This window comes from Pelophylax lessonae, assembly GCF_965119305.1.
Source record: "Pelophylax lessonae genome assembly, chromosome: 5".
Classification (NCBI taxonomy): domain Eukaryota; kingdom Metazoa; phylum Chordata; class Amphibia; order Anura; family Ranidae; genus Pelophylax; species Pelophylax lessonae.
Genome location: NC_138772.1, coordinates 545,131,849 through 545,159,257, shown reverse-complemented (window position 1 = coordinate 545,159,257; position 27,409 = coordinate 545,131,849). Strand labels below are relative to the sequence as shown.

At 46.3% G+C, this 27,409-nt stretch overlaps 1 protein-coding gene across 1 annotated transcript in view; it reads right to left on the bottom strand.

The window, feature by feature from the left end:
* Positions 1 to 25,911, bottom strand: part of NRBP2 (nuclear receptor binding protein 2) — a 192,593-nt gene extending 166,682 nt beyond the window's left edge. Inside the window, exon 1 of the mRNA XM_082257597.1 lies at positions 25,638 to 25,911. Coding sequence (XP_082113723.1) covers positions 25,638 to 25,769 — 132 coding nt within the window. The 5' untranslated portion in view covers positions 25,770 to 25,911. The remainder of the gene's footprint in view (positions 1 to 25,637) is intronic.
* Between the last annotated feature and the right edge of the window lie 1,498 nt (positions 25,912 to 27,409).

Genomic DNA, 27,409 nt, shown 5'->3' with positions numbered 1-27,409 from the left:
CACAATTATTGGCTGGCCCTACTATGGGTCCCGCTGGGTCCATTGGACCCAGGCGGAACTTTGAGAGGGGCAGCATATTGACGCCCAATAATTTTTCCCCAGCAGTTTTGTGTGTCATCCAGGGGGCGGCCACTCTACTGCCCTGTAAAAAAAAAACCCAGCCCTGCTGCCCACAACACGCATACTCATAGTTGCTGGGGGTGAGGGTGCTGACACGCAGTCCAACACCGGCTGTCAGGCTCCGTTCACATCTAGGTGTTTTTGGGCGATTTTCTTCACTAAGCCTCAGCTCTAATAACACCCAACAAGACAAATCCCATTCACTTCAATGGCCCCCGTTCACATCTGAGTGTTCTGTCGCCTTAAGCAAAACGCCCGTCACTCAAAAAAGTACATGAGCTTGTTTTTTTGGCAGATTACAGGCATTTTTTTTTTTTCAATGGTCACTTGTCAATCTAAAAAAAAGGCCTCCACAAAAACTACCTTAGCCTGGCTATATACTATATGTACTACCCTAGCAAGCCCCTATACTGTCCTAGCCCACCCCTATACTGTCCTAGCCCACCCCTATACTACCCTAGCCTGCCCATACACTACCCTAGCCTGCCCCTATACTACCCTAGCCCACCCCTATACTGTCCTAGCCCACCCCTATACTGTCCTAGCCCACCCCTATACTATCCTAGCCCACCCCTATACTGTCATAGCCCACCCCTATACTGTCCTAGCCCACCCCTATACCACCCTAGCCTGCCCATACACTACCCTAGCCTGCCCCTATACTACCCTAGCCCACCCCTATACTGTCATAGCCCACCCCTATACTGTCCTAGCCCACCCCTATACTACCCTAGCCCACCCCTATACTGTCCTAGCCCACCCCTATACTGTCCTAGCCCACCCCTATACTACCCTAGCCCACCCCTATACTGTCCTAGCCCACCCCTATACTGTCGTAGCCCACCCCTATACTGTCCTAGCCCACCCCTATACTACCCTAGCCCACCCCTATACTACCCTAGCCTATCCCTATACTGTCCTTGCCCACCCATATACTGTCCTAGCCTGCCTCTATACTACCCTAGCCTGCCAATATACTACCCTAGCCCACCCCTATACTCAGAGATGTATAGTAACGAAGTAGAACTACTTAAGTACTGTACTTAAGTACCAAAATGCGGTATCTGTACTTTCCTAGAGTAGAATTTTTTTCTCCTACTTCTACTTTTACTTCACTACATTTTTTCGATGATTTCGATACTTCTACTCAAGTATTTTTTTTTTGTACTGCATAGTTACTCGTTACTTTTAAAAAAATTACCACTGCCAGAACAGTAGATGGCAGGTTGCATAAAGCTCAAAAAAATGTGTATAATGTCATTTGTAAATCAGCGCATACGAAAATAAAGGCTGTGTATAATAAAAGCTGCTATACCAAATCTTTCCAATAAAAAGAAAATATGAAACAAACAAATAAATGGTGCTACAGCGCTTAAAGTGCATCAAGAAACTACTAACAAACACAGGTTAATCATTTGAATAAATCATTTGAAATAATAAAAACAATATGATGTTCAAACTTTTGACTTATTTCTTTAATAACTACATAACACAGTACTTGTACTTCTACTTTCAGTACTTGAGTAGAAATTTTTTTTCAAAACTACTGGTACTTTTTACTTTTAGTACTTAAGTAGCAAATTTTTTGAAAAAACTACTTGCAATACTTAAGTAAAAAAAATGTTGAATACTTTAGTACTTCTACTTAAGTAACTTTTTCTGCGAGCACTTCCACTTCTACTCAAGTAATTTTTTGATCGAGCACTTGTACTTTTACTCAAGTAGAAATTTCGAGTACTTTATACAAGTCTGCCTATACTACCCTAGCCCGCCTATATACTACCCTAGCCTGCCCCTATACTGTCCTAGCCTGCCTCTATACTACCCTAGCCTGCCTATATACTATATCTACTATCCTAACCTGCATATATATATATATATATATATATATATATATATATATATATATATATATATATATATACACACACACACACACACACACACACACACACACATATACACACACATACTACCCTAGCCTGCCCCTATACTGCCCTAGTCTGTCCCTATACTACCTTAGCAAACCCCTTTACTGCCCTAGCCCACCCCTTTACAGCCCTATCCCAGTGGCATATCATCCATGGGTGCAACGTGTTCTCTGCACACGGGCCCCGAGGGATGGGGGGGCCCACTGTGCTGACACACACTGTACCCATGCATGCCCTAGGGCGCCAAGATGGGGGAGCGGTAACATGGTGGTATGTCATATGAGTTTGCATATAGATAAGGTGCTGTTGCAGGTAAATCTGACTTCCTGATACATTTAATTTATTTTTAATTATCATGATATAAAATAATGTATGTGTGGGCCTATTGGTGGGCGTGAGTTTTATTTTTTTTTGGGGGGGGGGGGGGGGCAGCATTTCATCCTTGGACCCAGGCAGCACAATGTGTTGGGCCAGCCCTGCCTTCATGCCTCATGACACGGCACGTCCCCTTCATTTCACATTAACACTATCATACAGATAACTGTTCCTACAGGAGTCAACAATACAAGCCGTTCCCTGTGTCATACAAACTATTTCTAGACTTCCCTTCACGTGGTGCCCGTCCTGCATACGGCCCTCGCCGCTGGACTTTGGACCCCAGAAACCTTTACAATCACAGAATGTGGGATGGAAATTTTCAGCTGCTCATTGTGGGCGAGGAGTAAGGGCATTAGTGTGATGGTGTAAGGGCATTAGGAAGAAGAATGCCTTTGGGGGGTTGGTTGGTGTGTGTCAGGTCCCCCATATGAGAAGGAAGCTTTGTCTAATAAGAGGGATACAGTCTTGTAATTGGGTTTGGTGTGTAGTTTTTACCACTAGCTTTTAGCACATGAGCAATTTTTATTTAACAAGTTACAAGGGGAGGGCAGGAGGGCCAGTTGCCCCAGGCGCAGCACCCTCACATGGGGGAATTGTCACATGATGAGCGCTGCAGCAGCATGCACACTCTAGATTGGTGGTGGGTGGCAACGAGGGAGACCACTACATTCATCCTACTGGGCCATGGTTTGTCAGCTCACATCATGCTCGCAGTCTACCCCCCTAGCCTAACCACAGACAAATTACACAAAAAGCACAACTGACCAGCTGCTGGAAAGAAAGCCACGTGGCCAGTGTACCCCAGGCAGCTGAAGCACATGGGGGGTTGTAGGAGGAAATAGGGTGCACCAGAACACATATGGTGGTACACCGCGGCAGGGCCATTAATTGTTAATAGAACCCCCATGTATCTGTTAATGCATGCATCACCATGCTTTTCGGGGCAGAGTTGTTTTGGAAAAGGGTCATGGCTTCTTGCGTGTAGTGTCACAAAAAGACCAGATAGCCCCGGATGGACCTGCACTGGGACCACCTATGGTTTCTTAGTCAATGGTATCAGAGTAGAAACATACAGAGATAGATAGGTTGAGTAGTTGTCCATATGGTGGACATGTGACACTTGGGAACGTGCAGGGAAAGCACAGAAACACACATCCCATATGAAGTGGTGGATGGTGCTCCATGGGCCGGGGGGGGCGGCAGACGGACCACACCACACCCCCCCCCCGACCACACCAGCTTGCACACCATACCACCCCCCCCCTCCTCGTCGCCAGCTCACTCATCCTGGACTGGCGTGGAGGGCAGGCAGCGGCGGCCGCTTCCCCCGGCTGAAGCGGCTTCCCCTGCGTCTCCTCCCTCCTCCTCCTTGGCCAATAGCAAGGCCTCTCCTTTCGGCCAATTGGGAAACGGGTCTCAGGACCCACTTCCTGGTTGGCTGGGAGGAGAATCAGTGTGATAATAGTGAATATTCATTCACTATTGTCACACAACAGTTCTGCGCCCGAGCCCACCCTTTTTTGAAGCCTATTAGAGCCTCTGGCTCTAATCACATGCTTAAAAAAAAAAAAAAAAAAAAAATTCATGCGTCCAAATTGGAATTCATGCGTCCAGCGCCCTGCATGTAGATTAGGGGGCCGGACGAATGGATAGGGGGGCGGCACCCCCCCAATGGACAGGCCGCCACTGCCCACATGTATGGTGTGAACCTAAAGAGTGATGGCCAAAGAACAGAGGCTGAATGGCAACTTTCGGCCCAGGGGGGCAACTACAATTCAGAGGTCCATGGTACAGCGACTCGGCCCCCTTCCCACTCTCCCTCTTCCCGGCCTCCTTCTGACCCCCATTCCAGGCTAAAGCTCTGCTCTAGGTACTCTCTACCCTCCGGCTGAATTCGGCTTCCCGACTTGGCCAGCAGGGGGCGATTGAGGGGAGCTGAGACAGCTTAGTTGGGGCTGGTCAGGGGAGAGTCTCCAGTAGGGCATGGAACCGGCCTCTGCTCAGACACAGTTTACACCATCCATGCTAGGGGGCGGGGTCTGCGCTTTGTCCTTGTCTTCATCCCGCACTCAGTAGGTAAGTGGTGGGGACTTTTTACTTCTCTTCACCAGGAATCCTTTAGGCATGTCTGTGGCAGAAGCGGTGCGGCCTTTTTACGGAGCATCAGAGTGGCATAGAGGGCGATAGGCCCCCTGCCAAGAAACTTCCTAAAATTGGGCCCCATCATCATCCTTTGGGGCTATGATGTATGCTCACGGAAATGGCACCTACATTTATATTTTCTTATGCTTTTATTTTCTTTGACCGTTTTTTCATGAGTTTGAGTGCACTATTATACCTACACCTACTGCAAACTATCCCTGAGGAAGGAGCCAAGTTCTTCCGAAACGCTTTGGATATGTTCATGCAACTCCTCTTATAGATATCAGACAGTTTTTGTATGCAAATATCACAGTGTGGTAATATGTGCCTCAGGGGCGTAACTACAGGGGTTGCAGGGGTTACAATTGCAACCGGGCCCCTGCTCCAGGGGGCCTGTGCGGGTCCCCTGTACACCTGGATAGGAGGGGCGGCGGGGGCAGCATATAGAGAAACTCACTGTCCTCCTTTTTCCTCCTGTAGCTGCAGGAGGCAAATGGAGGAGATTGGTTCCTCTGTATGCTGCCCCCGCCACTCCTCCTATCCAGTTCACTTGTGGTCTCTGGGCCCCTGTGTGCTCCCCTGGTCCCCCCCCCCCCTACTGTGCTCTCCCCCCCCACTGTGCTCCCTCCCCTCTCCTGCCGGCTGCTGCAGGGGATGTGTCACAATAGAGAACCAGGAGGGGGTCGGTAAATATGTAATTTACCAGCTCCTTCCTTTTCTGAATGGACAGAGTCATAGTCAGTGACGTAAAAAAATAAAATAAAATGATAAAAAATAATATAATTAAAATACCAAAAAATAAAAACTACTGACACCAGTGGGTGAACTTCCAGGATCGCCAAGGTCACACTTGTGACCGGGCCCTGGCATTCCACCACCGTGGGGGGGCCCCAAGATGGCAGGAAGGGGGCCCACTGCAGAACTTGTGAAAGGGTCCCACTGCTGGACCATAATAAAGAGCCCCGCAACGAGAGTAAAGGGCCTTAGGATCAGTGGGAAGAGCCCCAGGCTTGAAGGGAAGGGCCACGGCCAGGGGTCCGGGGGGCCCTTCATGGTTTCTTGCACCGGGGCCCTAAAGGTTCTAGTCATGCCTCTGATGTGCCTTATTTTGCGGTGAATTCCTGTCCAAATTGCATGCAGTTTTCCCACCGCTCCTGTGAGAACCCAGGCTTGTCATAGTGATTTCAGCCTGACTTCACACAGGAGCAGTGCAGGAAATCACATGCGATTCTTTGCGGTGCGATTTGCGCCCATTCATTTCGTAAGGAAGCAAAGCGCACCGCAAAGTATCGGTTTCAGCATCAGGAGCATTTTCACAAGTACTCATGAAAAGACCTGTATTGGCACCGATATCGGTGCTGCCTTAATATTTATTAATAAAAATTGGATATTTAACCACTTGCCTACCGGGCACTTTCACCCCCTTCCTGCCCAGGCCAATTCTCAGCTTTCAGTGCTGTCGCACTTTGAATGACAATTGCGCATTCATGCAACACTGTACCCAAATTAAATTTTTATAATTTTTTTTTAACCAAATAGAGCTTTCTTTTGGTGGCATTTAATCAATACTGGGGTTTATATTTTTTACTGAACAAACAAAAAAATACTGAACATTTTGAAAAAAAAAAACAGTTTTTATAGTTTGTTATAAAATATTGCAAACAGGTAAATTTTCTTCTTTATTGATGTGCGCTGATGAGGTCGCACTGATGGGCCCTGATAGGCACTGATAGGCTGCACTGATGGGCACTGATAAGAGACACTGATAAGAGACACTGATGGGCACTGATAAGGCAGCACTGGTAGGCATTGATAGGTGGCACTGAAGGGCCCTATAAGATGGCACTGATAGGTGGCACTCATGGGCAACGATAGGCACTAGTAGGTGACACTGATGGGCAGCACTGATGATGGGGCACTGATTGGCACTGATAGGTTGCACTGGTGGGCACTAATGGGTGGCACCGATAGGCACTGATGGGCAGCACTGAAAGGCAACGATAGGCACTAGTAGGTGATACTGATGGGCAGCACTGATGATGGGGCACTGATAGGTGTAACTGGTGGGCACTGATAGGTGGCACTGATGGGTGGCACCGATGTGCACTGATGGGCAGCCCTGAAGGGCGCTATTAGATGGCACTGATAGGTGGCACTCATGGGCACTAATGGTTAGCACTGATGGGCAACGATATTCACTAGTAGGTGACACTGATGGGCAGCATTGATGATGGGGCACTAAAAAGGTGGCACTTGTAGGTGGCACTGATAAGTGGCACTGATGGGGGGCACAGATGGGACACTGATGGGTGGCATTGAAGGGCACTATAAGGTGGCACTGATAGGTGGCACACATGGGCACTGATGGGTGGCACTGATGGGCAACGATAGGCACTAGAAGGTGACAATGATGGGCAGCACTGATGATGGGGCACTGATTGGCACTGGTAGGTGGTGCAGGTGGGCACAGGTGCCCCTCTCCTCTTCAGAACCAATGTCCCTCTGACAGCAGCGGCGATCGACTGACAGCGTGAGGAGAAAAAAAAAGCTGATCTCCAGCTGCTGTTTACATCACTCGATCAGCTGTTATTGGCTGACAGCTGATCACGTGGTAAGGGCCAGGACACATGGACTCACTGAGCCGTGTGCGCTCTGCAGGGAGCGCACAGGCAGCTCATGCACGGGAGAACATACAGAATTGACGCCCTCCCGGCAATTAAGGTCCGCGCTGTAGCCATCTTTCGGCTATAACGCAGACGGGAAGAGGTTAAAAAGGGACTTGCCAGGAAACAAATATGGGAACTGCTGTCCAACGTCCCAACTTCTCCACATAAATAGTCAATGACTTAAAACTAGCATGCATCCAGTGAAATCTGAGAAGGGCTTTATTCCTGTCCTGCAGGTTTATTCCTGATCATTGACACACTAGGTAGAGAAGTTAGGATGACGATGACGGCCCCGAGGCCTGCACATTCACCAAGTCACAGCTTCTCCAATATTTGAAAGCGCTAACAAACCTTAAAACATTTACTGAATTGAAGTTCTTAGATGTGATCGCTGCATTAGTTTTCTTTTTATGCCTTTTATTTGTTTTCACCTGGTCATCCTGCCAGTAACATATCTCCCAACTGTCCATGATTTCAAGGGACTGTCCCTGATTTGGAACTAAGTCCCTCATCTGTCCCTTATTTTGGTCTGATCTATATACAGTGGTGATCGAAAGTTTGGCCACCCCAGGTAAAAATCTGTATTAATGTGCATAAGGAAGCCAAGGAAAGATGGAAAAATCTCCAAAAGACATCAAATCACAGATAAGACATTCTTATAATATGTCAACAAAAGATTAGATTTTATTTCCATCACTGACACTTTCAAAATTACAGAAAACAAAAAAATGGGGTCTGCAAAAGTTTGGGCACCCTGCAGAATTTATAGCATGCACTGCCCCCTTTGCAAGGCTGAGACCTGCCAGTGTCATGGATTGTTCTCAATCATCGTCTGGGAAGACCAGGTGATGTAAATCTCAAAGGTTTTAAATGGCCAGAGTCATCTGACCTTGCCCCAACAATCAGCACCATGGGATCTTCTAAGCAGTTGTCTAGAAAACTGAAACTGAAAATAGTTGACGCTCACAAAGCTGGAGAAGGCTATAAGAAGATAGCAAAGCGTTTTCAGATGTCAATATCCTCTGTTTGGAATGTAATTAAGAAATGTCAGTCATCAGTAACAGTGGAAGTTAAAGCAAGATCTGGAAGACCAAGAAAAATATCAGACAGAACAGCTCGCAGGGTTGTGAGAAAAACAATTCAAAACCCACGTTTGACTGCACGATCCCTCCAGAAAGATCTGGCAGACACTGGAGTTGTGGTACACTATTCCACTATAAAGAGATACATGTACAAATATGGTCTTCATGGAAGAGTCATCAGAAGAAAACCTCTTCTACGTCCTCATCACAAAAATCAGCATTTGAACTTTGCAAATGAGCATATAGACAAGCCTGATGCATTTTGGAAACAAGTTCTGTGGACCGATGAGGTTAAAATTTAACTTTTTGGCTGGAATGAGCAAAGGTACGTTTGGAGAAGAAGGGGCACAGAATTTAATGAAAAGAACCTCTGTCCAACTGTTAAGCATGGGGGTGGATCAATCATGCTTTGGGGTTGTATTGCAGCCAGTGGCACAGGGAACATCTCACGAGTAGAAGGAAAAATGGATTCAATAAAATTTCAGCAAATTTTGTATGGTAACTTGATGCCATCTGTGAAAAAGCTGAAGTTAAAGAGAGGATGGCTTTAAAAATGGATAATGATCCTAAACACACCTCGAAATCCACGTGGGATTACATCAAGAGGCGTAAACTGAAGGTTTTGCCATGGCCTTCACAATCTCCTGACCTCAACATAATTGAAAATCTATGGATAGACCTTAAAAGAGCAGTGCGTGACAGACAGCCCAGAAATCTCAAAGAACTGGAAGACTTTTGTAAGGAAGAATGGGCAAAGATACCTCAAACAAGAATTGAAAGACTCTTGGCTGGCTACAAAATCGTTTACAAGCTGTGATACTTGCCAAAGGGGGCAGTACAAGATATTAACTCTGCAGGGTGCCCAAACTTTTGCAGACGCCGTTTTTTTGTTTTCTGTTGAAAGTGAAAATAATGGAAATAAAATCTAACTTTTGTTGACATATTATAAGAATGTCTAATCTGTAATTTGATGCCTTTTGGAGATTTTTCCATCTTTCCTTGGCTTCTTTATGCACATTAATACAAATTTTTACCTGGGGTGCCCAAACTTTCGATCACCACTGTAGTTTTACTGTATATAAAATGCACTTTTTTCTTTCAAAAAAAGTGTTTCCCTGTGCTAAACTTTTCACCCAGTTTCTAAATAGCCAAAACCAATATAAAGGAATAGTAGTAAAAAAGCACTTGTGGGTTTAACCGCTTCCGGGCCGCCCGCTGCAGATATACTGTGGGGCTACGTTGTTCGCGCGCCTGCAGCTAGGGGACGAGCGCGCGCTGGTGGCGGTGCGCTCCCGCCCCCCACTCGGCAGCGGAGACTCCGATGCATGGGGCAGACAGCTCTGATTGACGTCAGGCACCCGCGATTGCTCCCCGCTGAGAGAGAAGGACGGTCAGCTGGCGTGACCTTTAACCACTTAAGCCCCGGAGGATTTTCCTGCTAAAAGACCAGGGGGTATTTTGCGATTCGGCACTGCGTGAATTTAACGGACAATTGCGCGGTCGTGCGACACTGTACCTAAACGAATTTGGCGTCCTTTTTTTCCCCACAAACAGAGCTTTCTTTTGGTGGTATTTGATCACCTGTGCAATTTTTTGATCACGCGCTATAAACAAAAAAAGAGCGACAATTTTGCAAAAATAGCAATATTTTCCACATTTTTTTATATGAAATTCCCCAAAAAAAATGTAAAAATCAAAATTTTTTAACATTTTCGGCCAATTTGTTTTATGCTACCTATGTTTGGTAAAAAAAAAATTGCAAAAAGCGTATTTTTATTGGTTTGCGCAAAAGTTATCGCGTTTACTAACAAAGGGAAAGATTTTTGTCATTTTTGTTGTTTTTTTTTTAACGCGATCTGCGATTTTTTTTTTTTTTTTGCGGTACTGCGACATTGGGGCGGACAGATCGGACCCTTGACTGACATTTTTGACACTTTTGGGGTTACCAGTGACATTTCTACAGTAATCAGTGCTATACATATGCACTGTTACTGTAAAAATACACTGGTAGTGAAGGGGTTAACTTTATTTGGGAGGGAGGGGCTGTGTGTGTCCCTAGGGGCGTGCTTTCTACTGTGATTGGTTGTGGCTTGAGCTGTAAGGACACTGATCAACGGATCTACATAGTAGAACCTTGTGATCAGTGTCTTTACACCGAGGAGAATGACAGGTGGCTTGTTTACACAAGCTGCCTGACTTTCTCCCTCTCCCCCGCCGATCGCAGAGTGGCCGGCGGACATCGGGTCTGCTGGTCACACGCGCGGGGGGGTCCGTGACCGCGCGGGAGCGGGAGCGCGCCTCCGCGGGCGCGCGCTCGCTCCCCAGACCCTCCCAGGCTAGTGACGTTAATTAACGTCACTCTGCCTGGCAGGGGCTGACCGCCGCAGTAAATCTACTTGCGGCGGTCGGCAAGCGGTTAAGGTCACGCCATGGACAACCTATCCATGTACTTTCGATGCACTTTATCTTGGGATGTCTGTAAGTGTAATTGCTTTATTTTTATTAATAAACTGTAGCAGTATTACACTATTTTTCGCTCCCCTTTGGTTTATGTTCATCATGTCCAAATGCGAGCCATTATACCAGCTACTACATCACACTGGGACACTCAAAGTCATCGTATGGACTTGAATATCTACTACAGAGCATTTACAGCCTTGACAATCTAGGTACTGTATAGTACTTTAGGTCCTCTATTTCTGGTGAGCGCAATATAACATCTCCTGTCGGTGTTGGGAATTCACGTGCACCACAATCACCTATTTTAACATTTTGGACACCATTCCATTCACTTCATTAGTCCCCGTTCACACTAAGGCGACCTGTCAGGCGACCTGGTCGCCTGACAGGTCGCCGTAGGTCGCCTCCCATAGGGAAGCTGCGGACCCGTTCTAATAGGAGCGACACAAGTCGCTCCGATTTAGAAAAAGGGCCCGGAGCTTCTTTGGGGCGACCTGGAGGCGACCGCCATAGACTTCAATGTTATGAAGTCCGTGCCGGCCGCTCCGAGGTCGCCCCGGGAAGTAGCGTCGCTTGTATGTGAACGGGGCCTTAGACACTGGGATTCTTTGTTATGGATACATCACCATGGACTTTATTTGGACACTTATAATTGCTTATGTTTATTTATATGCAATTGTTTATTAGCGCTGCACGTTTTGTTGTCTTTTTCACATTGGACCAATATATTGTCAGTTGTTTTTGTGCTAGCAGCTTTTTTCTTAGGCTGCATTCACATGTCAGCGTTTGGATTGCGGGCAGAACCGCCGCTGTTCCGCCCGCGATCCGGAGATTATTGCAAATCACGGGACGCCTAGCGTTGCCCATTGATTTGCAATAGCCCCCCAAACGCCGAGCGATGTTGCCGCGATTTCCGCCTGCCGAAAGCTCTTGTACTTCTTTGGAGCGTATTGCGTCCCGTGATTTTGTTTGCGCGATGTTGCCGCCATTCGGCAGGCGGAAATCGCGGCAACATCGATCGGCGTTTGGGGGGCTATTGCAAATCAACGGGCAACGCTAGGCGTCCCGCGATTTGCAATAAATCTCCGGATCGCGGGCGGAACCGCGGCGGTTCTGCCCGCAATCCATACGCTCACATGTGAACGGAGCCTTATGGTTTAGCGCAGTTTATTACCCACCGTTTTTCGATGTTCACAAGTGGCCTGGTCATTAAGGGGGCAAATCCTTCCAGTCCAGAAGTGGGTAAATAATGTTTCTCTTGTATAATTTTCCTTTAGGCTACATTCACACCTGAGCATAGCGTTTTTTACCGCGATTTACAGGCGTTTTTTGTGCAGGCGTTTTTTGATTGGATACCAATGGAAAACGCCTATAATCTGCCCAAAAAGAAGCTCATGTACTTTTTTGAGCGTTGGGCGTTTTGTATACAGCGTCAAAACGCTCAGATGTGAACAGGGGCCATTGAAATGAATAGGATTTGTCTTGTTGGGCGTTTTGAGAGCTGATCCTAGAGCAGAAAAACTCCTCAAAAACGCCCCAAAACGCCTACATGTGAACGGAGCCTTAACCACTTTACCACCGGAGGATTTTGCTGTCTTACGTCTGGGCCACTTTTTGCGATTCAGCACTGTGCAAATTTAACTGACAATTGCGCGGTCGTGCGATGCCGTACCCAAACGAAATTTACATCCTTTTTTTTCCCACAAACAGAGCTTTCTTTTGATGGTATTTGATCACCTGTACCATTTTACTTTTTTCGCTATAAACAAAAAAAATGCGTAAATTTTGAAAAAATAACAATATTTTTCACATTTTTTTATATGAAATTCCCCCCCAAAGAAATGTAAAAATCAAAATCTTTTTAAATTTTTGGCCAATTTGTTTTCTGCTACATATTTTTGGTAAAAAAAAAAAATCACAATAAGCGTATTTTGATTGGTTTGCGCAGAAGTTATTGCGTTTACTAACTAAGGGAAAGATTTATGTCATTTTTGGTGTTTTGGTAACGGCGGCGATCTGCGATTTTTTTTTTTTTGCGGGACTGCGAAATTGTGGCGGACAGATCAGACCCTTGACTGACATTTTTGACACTTTTGGGGGTACCAGTGACATTTCTACAGTAATCAGTGCTATAAATATGCACTGTTACTGTAAAAATGACCCTGGCAGGGAAGGGGTTAATTTTATTGGAGAGGGAGGGGTTAATGTATGCCTGGTGCTTACTGACATGTGTGGGGGGAGGTGACTGAGTGACACAGGGACAGATCGCATGTTCAGCTATGCTGAACCCCGCAATCTGTCACTGTTTGTCACTTAGGAGATCCGCCCGCTTTGTTTACACAAGCGGATCTCCAGACTCGATTCCCCGACGATCGGGGAAGAGCGGCGGTGATCACCGCCGCCCCTCCCCTGGCCCGACTCCCGCTGTGACTGAAAACAGCGGGAGCGAGCCTCCGGCATCACGAGCGCTGCCCACAAGGGGAGGAGTCCAGCGACGTAGCGGAATCGAGCCACTTTGCCGCAGTACAGTCCCAGTGACTGGTCGGCAAGTGGTTAAGGGGGCGTGGCAGGGGGTGTGTCCTATGCGTACATAATTTTGCTAATAGGCGCCCCTCCTTCCCAACTCAAAAAGTTGGGAGGTATGCAGTGATTCGGTTGTTTTTCAAAAGAACAAGCTCTCTTGCAGTTACAGTATCTTGAAAAAGTATTCATACCCCTTGAAATTTTCCACATTTTGTCATGTTACAACCAAAAACGTAAATGTCATTTTATTGGGATTTTATCTGATAGGCCGACACAAAGTGGCACATAATTGTGAAGTGCAAGGAAAATGATAAATGGTTTTCAATTTGTTTTTTTACAAATAAATCTGTGAAAAGTGTGGCGTGTATTTGTATTCTCTGATTCTCTTCCATGTAATATACCGCCGGCGGTGATTTTCACGCCTCCTTTCCCCCTGACCTTGGAGCTATCAGGATGGCCCATCTCTGGTTTCCTGTGCCGTGACATTTTCCTATGTATATACTTTTATCTTATGTGAATGGTATTAGATTTTCCGCGCGGTGTGACTGCCTTTGATGTTTTTTATGGCTTTTTTTTATAGATCGCTAAAACTTCCTCCAACAAGGATAAACTGACCCCGTCCTGACAATTTCCAGACATCGTTATGCCGGTTGCAGAAGGCGGTTGGATCCCGATGTCACAGGGAATGGTAGACCTAAAGTAGAACAGCAGACAAAACCCTTTTCTTGTATGGGGTTATCACTCAGAAATTACATTCATTTTAAAATTGAATGTTAAAAGCAAAAGACAATTTTGGAACGTCATTTGTCCATTCTACATTCTCATCCAAAAATCTATATGTGCATGGCCAGCATTAGGGTGTGTTAGAACCCTATCTGTTTATTTTTTGCCATCTGTGCCCCATTGGAGAGATTTCCCCTCACTTCCTGTTCCATAGTCAAAACAGGAAGTGAGAGGAAATCCTTGCAAATGAAGGGAATTCCTTGGGGACACCCAGCTCACCAGAACTAGTGTCCCCATTGGAAGATTTTCCCTCTATTACTTTTCTGGGGTTAACCCAAAATTTGGGATTTTCTTTTACTTTCACTTTCAATGATAATGATAAATAGGAGAAATAGAGAGAGGGAATCTCCCATACATCTCTACTCCATCCAAAAAAAAAAAAAATGTATTATATATATATATATATATATATACCGTATATACACACACAATCTCACAAAAGTATACACATTCATATATATATTTATACACTCCTATATACAGTATCTCACATAAGTGAGTACACCCCTCACATTTTTGTAAATATTTTATTCTATCTTTTCATGTGACAACACTGAAGAAATGACACTTTGCTACAATGTAAAGTAGTGAGTGTACAGCTTGTATAACAGTGTAAATTTGCTGTCCCCTCAAAATAACTCAACACACAGCCATTAATGTCTAAACTGCTGGTAACAAAAGTGAGTACACCCCTAAGTGACAATGTCCAAATTGGGCCCAATTAGCCATTTTCCCTCTCCGGTGTCATGTGACTCGTTAGTGTTACAAGGTCTCAGGTGTGAATGGGGAGCAGGTGTGTTAGATTTGGTGTTATCGCTCTCACTCTCTGATATTGGTCACTGGAAGTTCAACATGGCACCTCATGGCAAAGAACTTTCTGATATTGGTCACTGGAAGTGTGACATGGCACCTTATGGAAAATAACTTTCTGAGGATCTGAAAAAAGGAATTGTTGCTCTACATAAATTTGACCCTAGGCTATAAGAAGATTGGCAAGACCCTGAAACTGAGCTGCAGCACGGTGGCAAAGACCATATGCTCAGCTTCATATCCAGAGGTTGTCTTTGGGAAATAGACGTATGATTGCTGCCAGGATTGCTGCAGAGGTTGAAGGGGTGGGGGGTCAGCCTGTCAGGGCTCAGACCATACGCCGCACACTGCATGAAATTGGTCTGCATGGCTGTCGTCCCAGAAAGAAGCCTCTTCTAAAGATGATGCACAAGAAAGTCGCAAACAGTTTGCTGAAGACAAGCAAACTAAGGACATGGATTACTGGAACCATGTCCTGTGATCTGATGAGACCAAAATAAACTTATTTGGTTCAGATGATGTCAAGCGTGTGTGGCGGCAACCAGGTGAGGAGTACAAAGACAAGTGTGTCTTGCCTACAGCCAAGCATGGTGGTGGGAGTGTCATGGATTGGGGCTGCATGAGTGCTGCCGGCACTGGGGAGCTACAGTTCATTGAGGGAACCATGAATGCCAACATGTACTGTGACATACTGAAGCAGAGCATGATCCCCTCCCTTCAGAGACTGGGCCACAGGGCAGTATTCCAACATGATAACGACCCCAAACACCCCTCAAAGGTGTCCACTGCCTTGCTAAAGAAGCTGAGGGTAAAGGTGATGGACTGGCCAAGCATGTCTCCAGATCTAAACCCTATTGAACATCTGTGGGGCCTCCTCAAATGGAAGGTGGAGGAGCGCAAGGTCTCTAACATCCACCAGCTCTATGATGTTGTCATGGAGGAGGGAAAGAGGACTCCAGTGGCAACCTGTGAAGCTCTGGTGAACTCTTTGCCCAAGAGGGTTAAGGCAGTGCTGGAAAATAATGGTGGCCACACAAAATATTGACACTTTGAGCCCAATTTGGACATTTTCACTTAGGGGTGTACTCACTTTTGTTGCCAGCGGTTTAGACATTAATGGCTGTGTGTTGAGTTATTTTGAGGGGACAGCAAATTTACACTGTTATACAAGCTGTACACTCACTACTTTACATTGTAGCAAAGTGTCATTTCTTCAGTGTTGTCACATGAAAAGATAGAATAAAATATTTACAGAAATGTGAGGGGTGTACTTACTTTTGTGAGATACTGTATATGTTTTGCCTTTATTTGTACTTTAAAGTAGAACTAAAGGCAAAGCTCTTTTTTTTAGTTCTGGATAGAATGGAGAGGGATTAGGACACCTGTTAGTTTTTATTGCTGTCTGGATCCCCATTAGGAAGATTTAGGGCGCTTTCACACGGGCTTTCCAATCAGGTCCGACTGTCTGTTTTTTCAGGCGGACCTGATTGGATGCTCCATGCACCTCTGTGGAGCAGCGGATGTCGTGGCGATATCTCTGCTGACACCCGCTGCTCTATGATCCTGTCAGTGAAATCCAGACGGATGGAAACCCTATTTTCCATCTGTCTGGAGGATCGGATGAAAACGGACAGAGCGGGGATCTGACAGGTCTCTGCAAAGTAAGCGGAGATGGACCCGTCATCCACCTGCTCAGCGGGGATCGCCGATCCTCGCTGAGCAAAACGGAGTCCGCCGGGCGGAAAGCCCGTGTGAAATGACCCTTACCTTCTGCATTTGTCCTATTTACCATTATCTTTGAAAGTAAAGGAAAATCCCAAATTTTGGGTTGTCCCCAGTAAAGTAATGGAGGGGAAATCTTCCAATGGGGACACTCGTTCTGGTGACCTGGGGATCCTCAAGGATCTCCCTTAATTTGCAGGGATTTCCTCTCACTTCCTGTTTGACTATAGGACAGGAAGTGAAGGGAAATCTCCGCAATGGGACACAGATGGGGAAAAAAAAATCTGACAGGGGTTATAACCCTCCCTTACTCTATCAAAAATGAAAAAAAAAAAAGGTTTCCCTAAACTTCTACTTTAAGGAATTGTATGTCATGTGAGCATTTCACCTGTACAGGCCATTAGGGTGTAGATACGTAAACCCAAAGGCTGGGTTTGTTTTGTGCAATGGTGTGCTGCAGCGCGATTCATTCTTAACACATACAGTGGGTACGGAAAGTATTCAGACCCCCTTAAATTTTTCACTCTTTGTTATATTGCAGCCATTTGCTAAAATCATTTAAGTTCATTCTTCTTCCTCATGAATGTACACATAGCACCCCATACTGACAGAAAAACACAGAATTGTTGACATTGTTGCAGATTTATTAAAAAAGAAAAACTGAAATATCACATGGTCCTAAGTATTCAGACCCTTTGCTGTGACACTCGTATATTTAACTCAGTTGCTTTCCATTTCTTCTGATCATCCTTGAGATGGTTCTACACCTTCATTTGAGTCCAGCTGTGTTTGATTATACTGATTGGACTTGATTAGGAAAGCCACACACCTGTCTATATAAGACCTTCCAGATCACAATGCATGTCAGAGCAAATGAGAATCATGAGGTCAAAGGAACTGCCTGAAGAGCTCAGAGACAGAATTGTGGCAAGGCACAGATCTGGCCAAGGTTACAAAAAGATTTCTGCTGCACTTAAGGTTCCTAAGAGCACAGTGGCCTCCATAATCCTCAAATGGAAGATGTTTGGGACGACCAGAACCCTTCCTAGAGCTGGCCGTCCGGCCAAACTGAGCTATCGGGGGAGAAGAGCCTTGGTGAGAGAGGTAAAGAAGAACCCAAAGATCACTGTGGCTGAGCTCCAGAGATGCAGTCAGGAGATGGGAGAAAGTTGTAGAAAGTCAACCATCACTGCAGCCCTCCACCAGTCGGGGCTTTATGGCAGAGTGGCCCGACGGAAGTCTCTCCTCAGTGTAAGACACATGAAAGCCTGCATGGAGTTTGCTAAAAAACACCTGAAGGACTCCAAGATGGTGAGAAATAAGATTCTCTGGTCTGATGAGACCAAAATAGAACTTTTTGGCCTTAATTCTAAGCGGTATGTGTGGAGAAAACCAGGCACTGCTCATCACCTGTCCAATACAGTCCCAACAGTGAAGCATGGTGGTGGCAGCATCATGCTGTGGGGGTGTTTTTCAGCTGCAGGGACAGGAGGACTGGTTGCAATCGAGGGAAAGATGAATGCGGCCAAGTACAGGGATATCCTGGACAAAAACCTTCTCCAGAGTGCTCTGGACCTCAGACTGGGCCGAAGGTTTACCTTCCAACAAGACAATGACCCTAAGCACACAGCTAAAATAACGAAGGAGTGGCTTCACAACAACTCCGTGACTGTTCTTGAATGGCCCAGCCAGAGCCCTGACTTAAACTCAATTGAGCATCTCTGGCGAGACCTAAAAATGGCTGTCCACCAACGTTTACCATCCAACCTGACAGAACTGGAGAGGATCTGCAAGGAGGAATGGCAGAGGATCCCCAAATCCAGGTGTGAAAGACTTGTTGCATCTTTCCCAAAAAGACTCCTGGCTGTATTAGATCAAAAGGGGGCTTCTACTAAATACTGAGCAAAGGGTCTGAATACTTAGGACCATGTGATATTTCAGTTTTTCTTTTTTAATAAATCTGCAACAATGTCAACAATTCTGTGTTTTTCTGTCAGTATGGGGTGCTATGTGTACATTCATGAGGAAGAAGAATGAACTTAAATGATTTTAGCAAATGGCTGCAATATAACAAAGAGTGAAAAATTTAAGGGGGTCTGAATACTTTCCGTACCCACTGTATATGTATGCCCTACTGAAGAAGTCTCAATTGGTGGACGTAACGCGTACGGGGCCGGAGCCTTATGCCAATGATGTCATTACACTTGCTGTGCCAGAACTAGGACACATTGGGGTTAGCGATCTGTCTGTGGGAGTTGACTTATTATACTTGCGGAAGTATACATTATGATGATGAGCGGTGTTCATTGCCATTATTTCCAAGTGTTTTTGGACATGCATTTTGTTAACCACTTGCCGTCTGCTCACTCGAGCTCTACTGCGCCAAAGTGGTTCGTTATCGTCTGGCGACGTAGACCTACGTCACCAGACACTCCCTTGTCTCGGCGGCGCGCGCGCGCCGCCGGAGGCTCGCTCCCGCTGTGTTCAGTCACAGCGGGAGTCGGGCCAGAGGAGGAGCAGCGGCGATCGCCGCTGCTCTTCCCCGATCGTCGGGAAATCGAGTGTGGAGATCCGCCCGCTTGTGTTTACACAAGCGGGCGGATCTCCTAAGTGACAGGCAGGGTCAGATTGCAGGGTTCAGCATAGCTGAACCCTGGATCTGTCCTTGTGTCACTCAGTCACTTCCCCCCACACACGTCAGTAAGCACCAGGCATACATTAACCCCTTCCTCTCAAATAAAATTAACCCCTTCCCTGCCAGTGTCATTTTTACAGTAACAGTGCATATATATAGCACTGATTACTGCAGTAATGTCACTGGTACCCCCAAAAGTGTCAAAAATGTCAGTCAGGGGTCCGATCTGTCCGCCGCAATGTCGCAGTCCAGCAAAAGAAAAAAAAAAAAAAATCGCAGATCGCCGCCATTACTCGTTAAAAAAAAAAAACACCAAAAATGACAGAAATCTTTCCCTTAGTTAGTAAACGCAATAAATTTTGCGCAAACCAATCAAAATACGCTTATTGTGATTTTTTTTTTACCAAACATAGGTGGCAGAAAACAAATTGGCCAAAAATTTTAAAAAAATTTTGATTTTTAATTTTTTTTGGGGGGAATTTCATATAAAAAAAAATGTGAAAAATATTGTTATTTTTTCAAAATTTACACTTTTTTTTTGTTTATAGCACAAAAAGTAAAAATCGCACAGGTGATCAAATACCACCAAAAGAAAGCTCTGTTTGTGGGAAAAAAAGGACGTAAATTTCGTTTGGGTATGGCGTTGCACGACCGCGCAATTGTCAGTTAAAGTCGCACAGTGCCGAATCGCAAAAAGTGGCCTGGACGTAAGACAGCAAAATCCTCTAGTGGTAAAGTGGTTAATAAAAGCCATCAGTGAGCACTAGGAGTTCCCTTTTTATTTTATTCTTCTGTATCTGGTGACATCTTACATGGAAGAGTGAGAGTGAAGATCTGACATCGCTATTACTCTTGCTGGGGAATCTGCTGTTTTGACCTCCTATAACTATTGAGGGCGTTACCCTGAGGCAAGCAGATTTAAAGGTCACCGGGTGAAATCACATAGTGGGAATTCTAAAGAGAAGATCACAGGTTCACTTTCATTAAGAGTCGACTTGAAAAGTTGAGTTGAAACAAGTTGGACTTGCTTTACATATTTCCCGATATGGTACTGTGCTATGTTAACTGATCATTGCGCGGTCATACAACTCTGTACATAAATAAAGTTTAAGCCTTCTTTCCCCCACAAATAGAGCTTTTATTTGGTGGTATTTAAATATCAACAACATTGAAAAAAAACAAACCACAATATTTTGTACTTTCTGCTTTAAAACATATACAATAAAAAAAAAAAAAAAAAAAAAGTAAAAAAAATCTAGTTTCTTCAAAAAATTTAGGCCAATATGTATTCTGCTACATATTTTTGGTATAAAAAAATCCCAATAAGTGTATATTGATCGCTTTGAGCAAATGTTATAGCATCTACAAACTATGGTATATATACTGGAATTTTTATTTATTATTATTATTATATTTTAATACATATACTTTTTTTATTTGTATATATACTGGAATTTTTATTTATTATTATTATTATTATATTTTTATACTAGTAATGGCCCCGATTGGCTACTTATAGCGGGACTGCGATATTGTGGTGGACAATCTGACACAAACTGGCACTTTTGATACTTTATGGGTACCAGTGACACCAATACAATGATCAGTGCAAATAATATGCACTTTCACTGTACTAATGACACTGGCTAAGAAGGGGTTGGCATCAGGGGCAATCAAAGGGGTAACTGTGTGCCTAACTATTGTTTATGTGTATGCAGTGTGCTGGTTTCACTAAGTGATGTGCTGGATTTTAACAGAATCCAGCTCTCTTCACCCCCTCCCCCTGGATCACACTGCTGCCTTCTACACACAATGCTTCAGCTCTCTGCCCCCCCCCCCCCCGGATCACACTGCTGCCTTATACAAACACACACAATGCTCCGGCTCTCTGCTCCTCGCCCCCTAGATCACACTGCTGCTTTATGTCACCTCCAGTCTCCATCAACTCCTGTCTCCTTCTGTCCTTTGTTGCTCCATCGTTCCTTCATTCATTAATTCTATCCAAAACTCCATCTCCTCCTCTATTTATTACCTCATCATTTCATCACTTTCTCCCTCCATCTCTCCATAACTCCATCCTTCTATCCACAAAGGTGATTGCAAGCAAGACTGAATGTCCATATGTGGGAAGTATCATCTGATATTTTAAGGTAAGGAAGTCTTAGAAAGCATGCTTTCCTTGCTTCTGCCCTCTAGAGCCCCCCTCAAAGAAATGGATAATTAAATTATCTCTAGTTGCCGCATCCTACCTTCAGGTCTGTGAATGTCACGTCTTCACTCTGAGGAGCCCTTCTACCCTTGGCGGCGCCGGCGAGGCGCCACCGAGAACGAAGGCCTTTAAATTTAAAAATGGCTCCATTATGTAACTGCACATGCGCTTGTACGAGCTTTCCCGAGCCCGGCAGGCATCGGAACGGCGCATGCGCCGTTACGATGTCGGGCCAAAACCTTTTTTTTTTTTTTACGAGCAACGCTGCCTGTAACAGCCATTAACGGGCAGCCCAAAAATGGGCTGAATTTATGGGCTGCCCTTAAATTAATGGGCAGTTGGCAACACTGCCTTATACACACAATGCTCCAGCTCTCTGTCCCCCTCCCCTTGATCACACTGCTGCCTTTATACACACAATACTCCGGCTCTCTGCCCCCTCCCCCTGGATCACACTGCTGCCTTTATACACACAATACTCCGGCTCTCTGCCCCCTCCCCCTGGATCACACTGCTGCCTTTATACACACAATGCTCCAGCTCTCTGCCCCCTCCCCCTGGATCACACTGCTGCCTTTATACACACAATGCTCCGGCTCTCTGCCCCCTCCCCCTGGATCACACTGCTGCCTTTATACACACAATGCTCCGGCTCTCTGCCCCCTCCCCCTGGATCACACTGCTGCCTTTATACACACAATACTCCGGCTCTCTGCCCCCTCCCCCTGCATCACACTGCTGCCTTTATACACACAATGATCCGGCTCTCTGCCCCCTCCCCCTGGATCACACTGCTGCCTTTATACACACAATACTCCGGCTCTCTGCCCCCTCCCCCTGGATCACACTGCTGCCTTTATACACACAATGCTCCGGCTCTCTGCCCCCTCCCCCTGGATCACACTGCTGCCTTTATACACACAATGCTCCGGCTCTGTTTTAGTGTATAGTGAGCGTTGTTACCTAAGGACAAGAAGTATGTTACTGGCAGGATAACAATCTAAAAATAAAGAGGAAAAAAAAGCCTAAAAAAAGAAAAGAAAACCAATGCAGCCACTATATCGAAGGACTGATAAGCTGCCAAAATTCCACTGGTACCATTCCAATAACTCACACATTCTGCTCAGCCAAGTGTGCATGTTTGAGGCTTTGGGAGAGCAAAAAGCTACAAGGCAGCCAGTGAGCTCCTCCCCCGAGGAGCCTCAGAATGTTGATGTCTATGGTGGTCGGGGAGCGTGTACACACGTATGATTATGGTCTGATCCCATACTAACCACCAGCACTCAGAGAAGATTATCTGATGTGACATGTTTGGCAACTGCAGGGACTGACCCATGACCCATCCACCCTCAGGCATCAGTCTCCTGTCTGTCTCAGCCAAACAACTGTTTATTCTATTAGAAGGGGGTGGGGGAGAGCAAATAGACAGAGCTGGGACAAGGTCCTCTACCACCTAAGGTGAAAAGGCCAAAGTTCTCCCTTGTTCCTCCACCCCCCTCATGATGTGTAAACTACCTCTACAGCATATGTTGTAGATCCTGCTCTTCTTGAAACCCTTGAAACCCCTCCTGCTGATGCACCCAATGTAGCGGCCTTGTTTGCCCACCCCTCAGCCAAGGCAAAAATGCAAATTTGCTTGCATGGTCTCCCTTCCCAATGAGCTGGGGACTACTTTAGCAGCATAGATTGAAGATCCTGCCATTTGTGCACCCCCTCCTACAGAGGCACCCAAGGCTGTTGCATCTGCCTACCCATTGGCTCTACATGCAGATTGGAGTAAGGTCATTTACCACCCAAGGCTAAAAAGCCAAAGTGCTCCCGTGCTCCCCCATGAGCTGTGGACTACTTCAGCAGTATAGATTTCAGGTCCTGCCATTTTTGATTTTTGTGCCCCCCTCCCACTGAAGCACCCAAATGTGGCCACCTCTTCTGCTTACCCTTTACCTCCTCTACCACCCAAGGTGAAAAAAACAAACTTCTACCATGCCCCCCCCCCCCCCATGAGCTTTGGACTACTTCAGCAGCATAGGTTTAAGGTTCTGATGTTTTTGCACCACATTTGTACTGAAGCACCCAAGGTGGCCACCTCTTCTGCCTAATCCCCTAGTACTGCAGTAGGGTCCTCTAACACCCGAAGCAAAAAGGCCAAAGTGCTCCTATTCTCTCCTCCCCTCCCATGAGCTTTGGACTACTTCAGCAGCATAGGTTTAAGGTTCTGATGTTTTTGCACCACAGTTGTGCTGAAGCACCCAAGGTGGCCGCCTCTTCTATCTAACCCCCTAGTACTGGAGTAGGGTCCTCTACCACGCAAGGCAAAAAGGCCAAAGTGCTCCTATTCTCTCCTCCCCTCCCATGAGCTGTGGACTACTCCAGCAATATAGGTTGCAGGTCCTGCGGTTTTTGCACCCCCTCCTACTGAAGCACCCAAGACGGCCGCCTTTTCTGCTTACGCCTTGGCCCCGCATGCAGACAGTACTGGGACAAGTTCCTCTACTACCCAAGGCGAAAAGATCAAACTGCTCCTGTGCCCTTCTTTCCTCAAGAGCTGTGGACCACTTCAGCAGCATAGCTTTAAGGTCCTGACATATTTGCATCACAATTTTGCTGAAGCGTCCAAGGTGGCCGCCTCTTTTGCCTACCCCTTAGCCCTGCCTGTAGGCACCTTCACCTTGCATGGTAGGGTCCTCTACCATGCAAGGCAAAAAGGCCAAAGTGCTCCTATTCTCTCCTCCCCTCCCATGAGCTGTGGACTACTTCAGCAATATAGGTTGCAGGTCCTGCGGTTTTTGCACCCCCTCCTACTGAAGCACCCAAGATGGCCACCTTGTCTGCTTACCCCTTGGCCCCACATGCAGACAATATTGGGGCAAGTTCCTCTACTACCCAAGGCGAAAAGCTCAAACTGCTCCTGTGCCCTCCTTTCCTCAAGAGCTGTGGACTACTTCAGCAGCATGGGTTTAAGGTTCTGACATTTTTGCATCACAATTTTGCTGAACCGTCCAAGGTGGCCGCCCCTTCTGCCTACCCCTTAGCCCTGCCTGTAGGCACCTTCACCTTGCATGGTAGGGTCCTCTACCATGCAAGGCAAAAAGGCCAAAGTGCTCCTATTCTCTCCTCCCCTCCCATGAGCTGTGGACTACTTCAGCAGCATAGGTTTAAGGTTCTGACGTTTTTGTACCACAGTTGTGCTGAAGCACCCAAGGTGGCCGCCTCTTCTATCTGACCCCCTAGTACTGGAGTAGGTTTCTCTACCACGCAAGGCCAAAAGGCCAAAGTGCTCCTATTCTCTCCTCCCCTCCCATGAGCTGTGGACTACTTCAGCAGTATAGGTTGCAGGTCCTGCGGTTTTTGCACCCCTCTCCTACTGAAGTACCCAAGACGGCCGCCTTTTCTGCTTACCCCTTGGCCCCACATGCAGACAATATTGGGACAAGTTCCTCTACTACCCAAGGCGAAAAAATCAAATTGCTCCTGTGCCCTCCTTTCCTCAAGAGCTGTGGACCACTTTAGCAGCATAGGTTTAAGGTCCTGCCATTTTTGCATCACAAATTTTGCTGAAGCGTCCAAGGTGGCCGCCTCTTCTGCCTACCCCTTAGCCCCACCTGTAGGCACCTCCACCGTCTATTACTTCAAAGGAACAGGATGGCCTTTTCTAATCATCTGAGGCCACCTGCATGCATGGCATCTATTGTATGTAAATCTCCTGATCAAAAACGCCATCTCAAGTCTACAGCTACTTCAAGGCTTTCTTATCAAACAGAGCAAACACTTCCAGAGCCTGCACAAACATAATAGAACAGCAGAGGCCTAAAATTCAGCAAGGATCAGGAAAGAGGAAAAGTGTCCATAAAACATCCTCATCCTATACCGCCTACACAGTCCACATCTACAGTTAATGGAGAGACCTGCGCCATTCGTTACAGGTCACACCTCTGTGCTTTAATGTGGTTTGGCTTCTAAAGGTCCTACAGTTCAGGTGTAGTGGCCTGTGAGAGCGCCCCCCACAGGGATGAATTGTAATTTTGCATTTAAAAATGTACAAAATGTAGAAATGCCCCCCAAAAATGTTACTTTCACGTGTTAAATGCTAGGACATAATACATTTCTAAGTGCAGAGGTGCGTGCGGGCATTTTGGCATATGTGGTCAATACATTAAAAAAAAAAAACTCTACTACCTGCTCCTTCCTTTTGTGCCAGCGCCCACAGGGGCTCTCCTCCAGCACCTCGCTCTCATCCTCGCTCTCCTCCTCCTTCTCCCTCTCCGGCTCCTTCTGCGAAGGCGAAAGGTGCGCGAGAGCCATGAGCATCACAGCCCGCGTTCCGCCTGATCCACCGCAAGAAGGATCCACTAGATTTACCGCATACGGTCGCTCTGTGAGGTCCCTTTGATTCCAGCCGATCCTAAAAAACCAGCAAAAAAAAAATCCACCAAACCCCAAAGTGATGTGTACAAATATATCAGATCCAGTAGATCCTGGGGCACAGCTGGTGCGGGATCCCAAGCCACAATGTACAGGATCCACTAGATCAGGGAGTCTTCTCTTCAGCGACGCAGGCTCCAAGGGTTTAGAATCCACAAGATCCTAGGTGATTGCATGCAGTTGAAATATTCCAAGATGCCAGTGCGGTGGACGCGGAGGATCAAGTGACCGGTATGCAGGCTTGGGTCCAATGATCTGTATATTGCACAGCCCCCTATGTGCGTTGTAGGGTCTGTATGTTGAGCAGCACTCTGTATATGAGATGCAGAGCCTGTGTGCTGCACAGCACCCTGTTGTGGGGTCTGTATATTGCACAGCACTCCTTTGCAGGCTCTGTATATTGCTCAGCACCCTGTATACAGAGAGTAGCAGCTGACAGAGCGAGGACTGGCTCAGCAGTGGGTTAAAGGCTCAGTGCTGCTGACTTATCAACAGCTTCTATTTGACAACAGGCCCTGTATATTGCAGCTCCACCTCGTGCCTCCCCCTGCAACTCCCATTGCACAGCATACACCTTCCCCTTCTCACACAGAGCCCAGCAGAAACACATCACAGCTCTGCTTGTCTGTACGCCCAACCTGCAGCCGTGTGTGCGCGCCAGCGGCGTGCTAATAGGTCCTCCGAGGCCGATGGGTGCCCACGCCTGGCCAGGGTTAATGCTGCAGCTGCTTGCAGATTGTTAAAGCGTATGTAAACCCCAGAACAAAAATGTAATATATTGCAGCTTACCCGTCCTTGGAAGTGGTGGCTGCATTATTTTTCTTTTTTTTAGGCTTTTTTCCCCCTTTATTTCCACCCGTTGATCCCACCAGTAACACACTTCCTGTTCCAGGGTGACACCGTTCACAATATAAAACAGGGCAGGGCTACAGACGCCTCCCCCCTTTCCTTATTTTTCCATAACAAAGAAGGGCGGGGTTCTTCAGCCCTTAAAGATAACTTGAAACAATGTAACTGATAAGAGGGGAGCACAGGAAATGATCCGCTCACAAGGTTTCTGATTGATCAGCAAGTTTTTTTTTTGCAGAACAGATAGAACAAAACACTGGCAAGGAAGAGAGCTTCTTTGTATTGTATCTAAATCCAGGAATAAAAATGTGATATACTGCAGTTTACAGTCCTTAGATTTTTTTTTTTCATGCTTTTCCCATACAAGATAATCCAAGGAATAACACACTTCCTGTTCTTGGGTGGCTACACTAACTTGTCCAGTAATTCTCGCAGCTAGCTGCGTTCTTCATCGAAGCGCGAGCCAAGTGATCCACCGCTCTTGCTCTTTTCCTTTCTCCCATGGCTAGGGTCGCAAGGGGGACTCCAGCGTTCAGCTTTCTCGCACCCGATCCCCCAAGTACAGATCTCTCTCCAAGTACAGTTCACGCCCCATACCAACCTCCCCCATAACAGATATTTTCGCCCAGCAACAACCCAAGTATAGATTCCTTCATCTCTTGTCCCACAGTACAGAT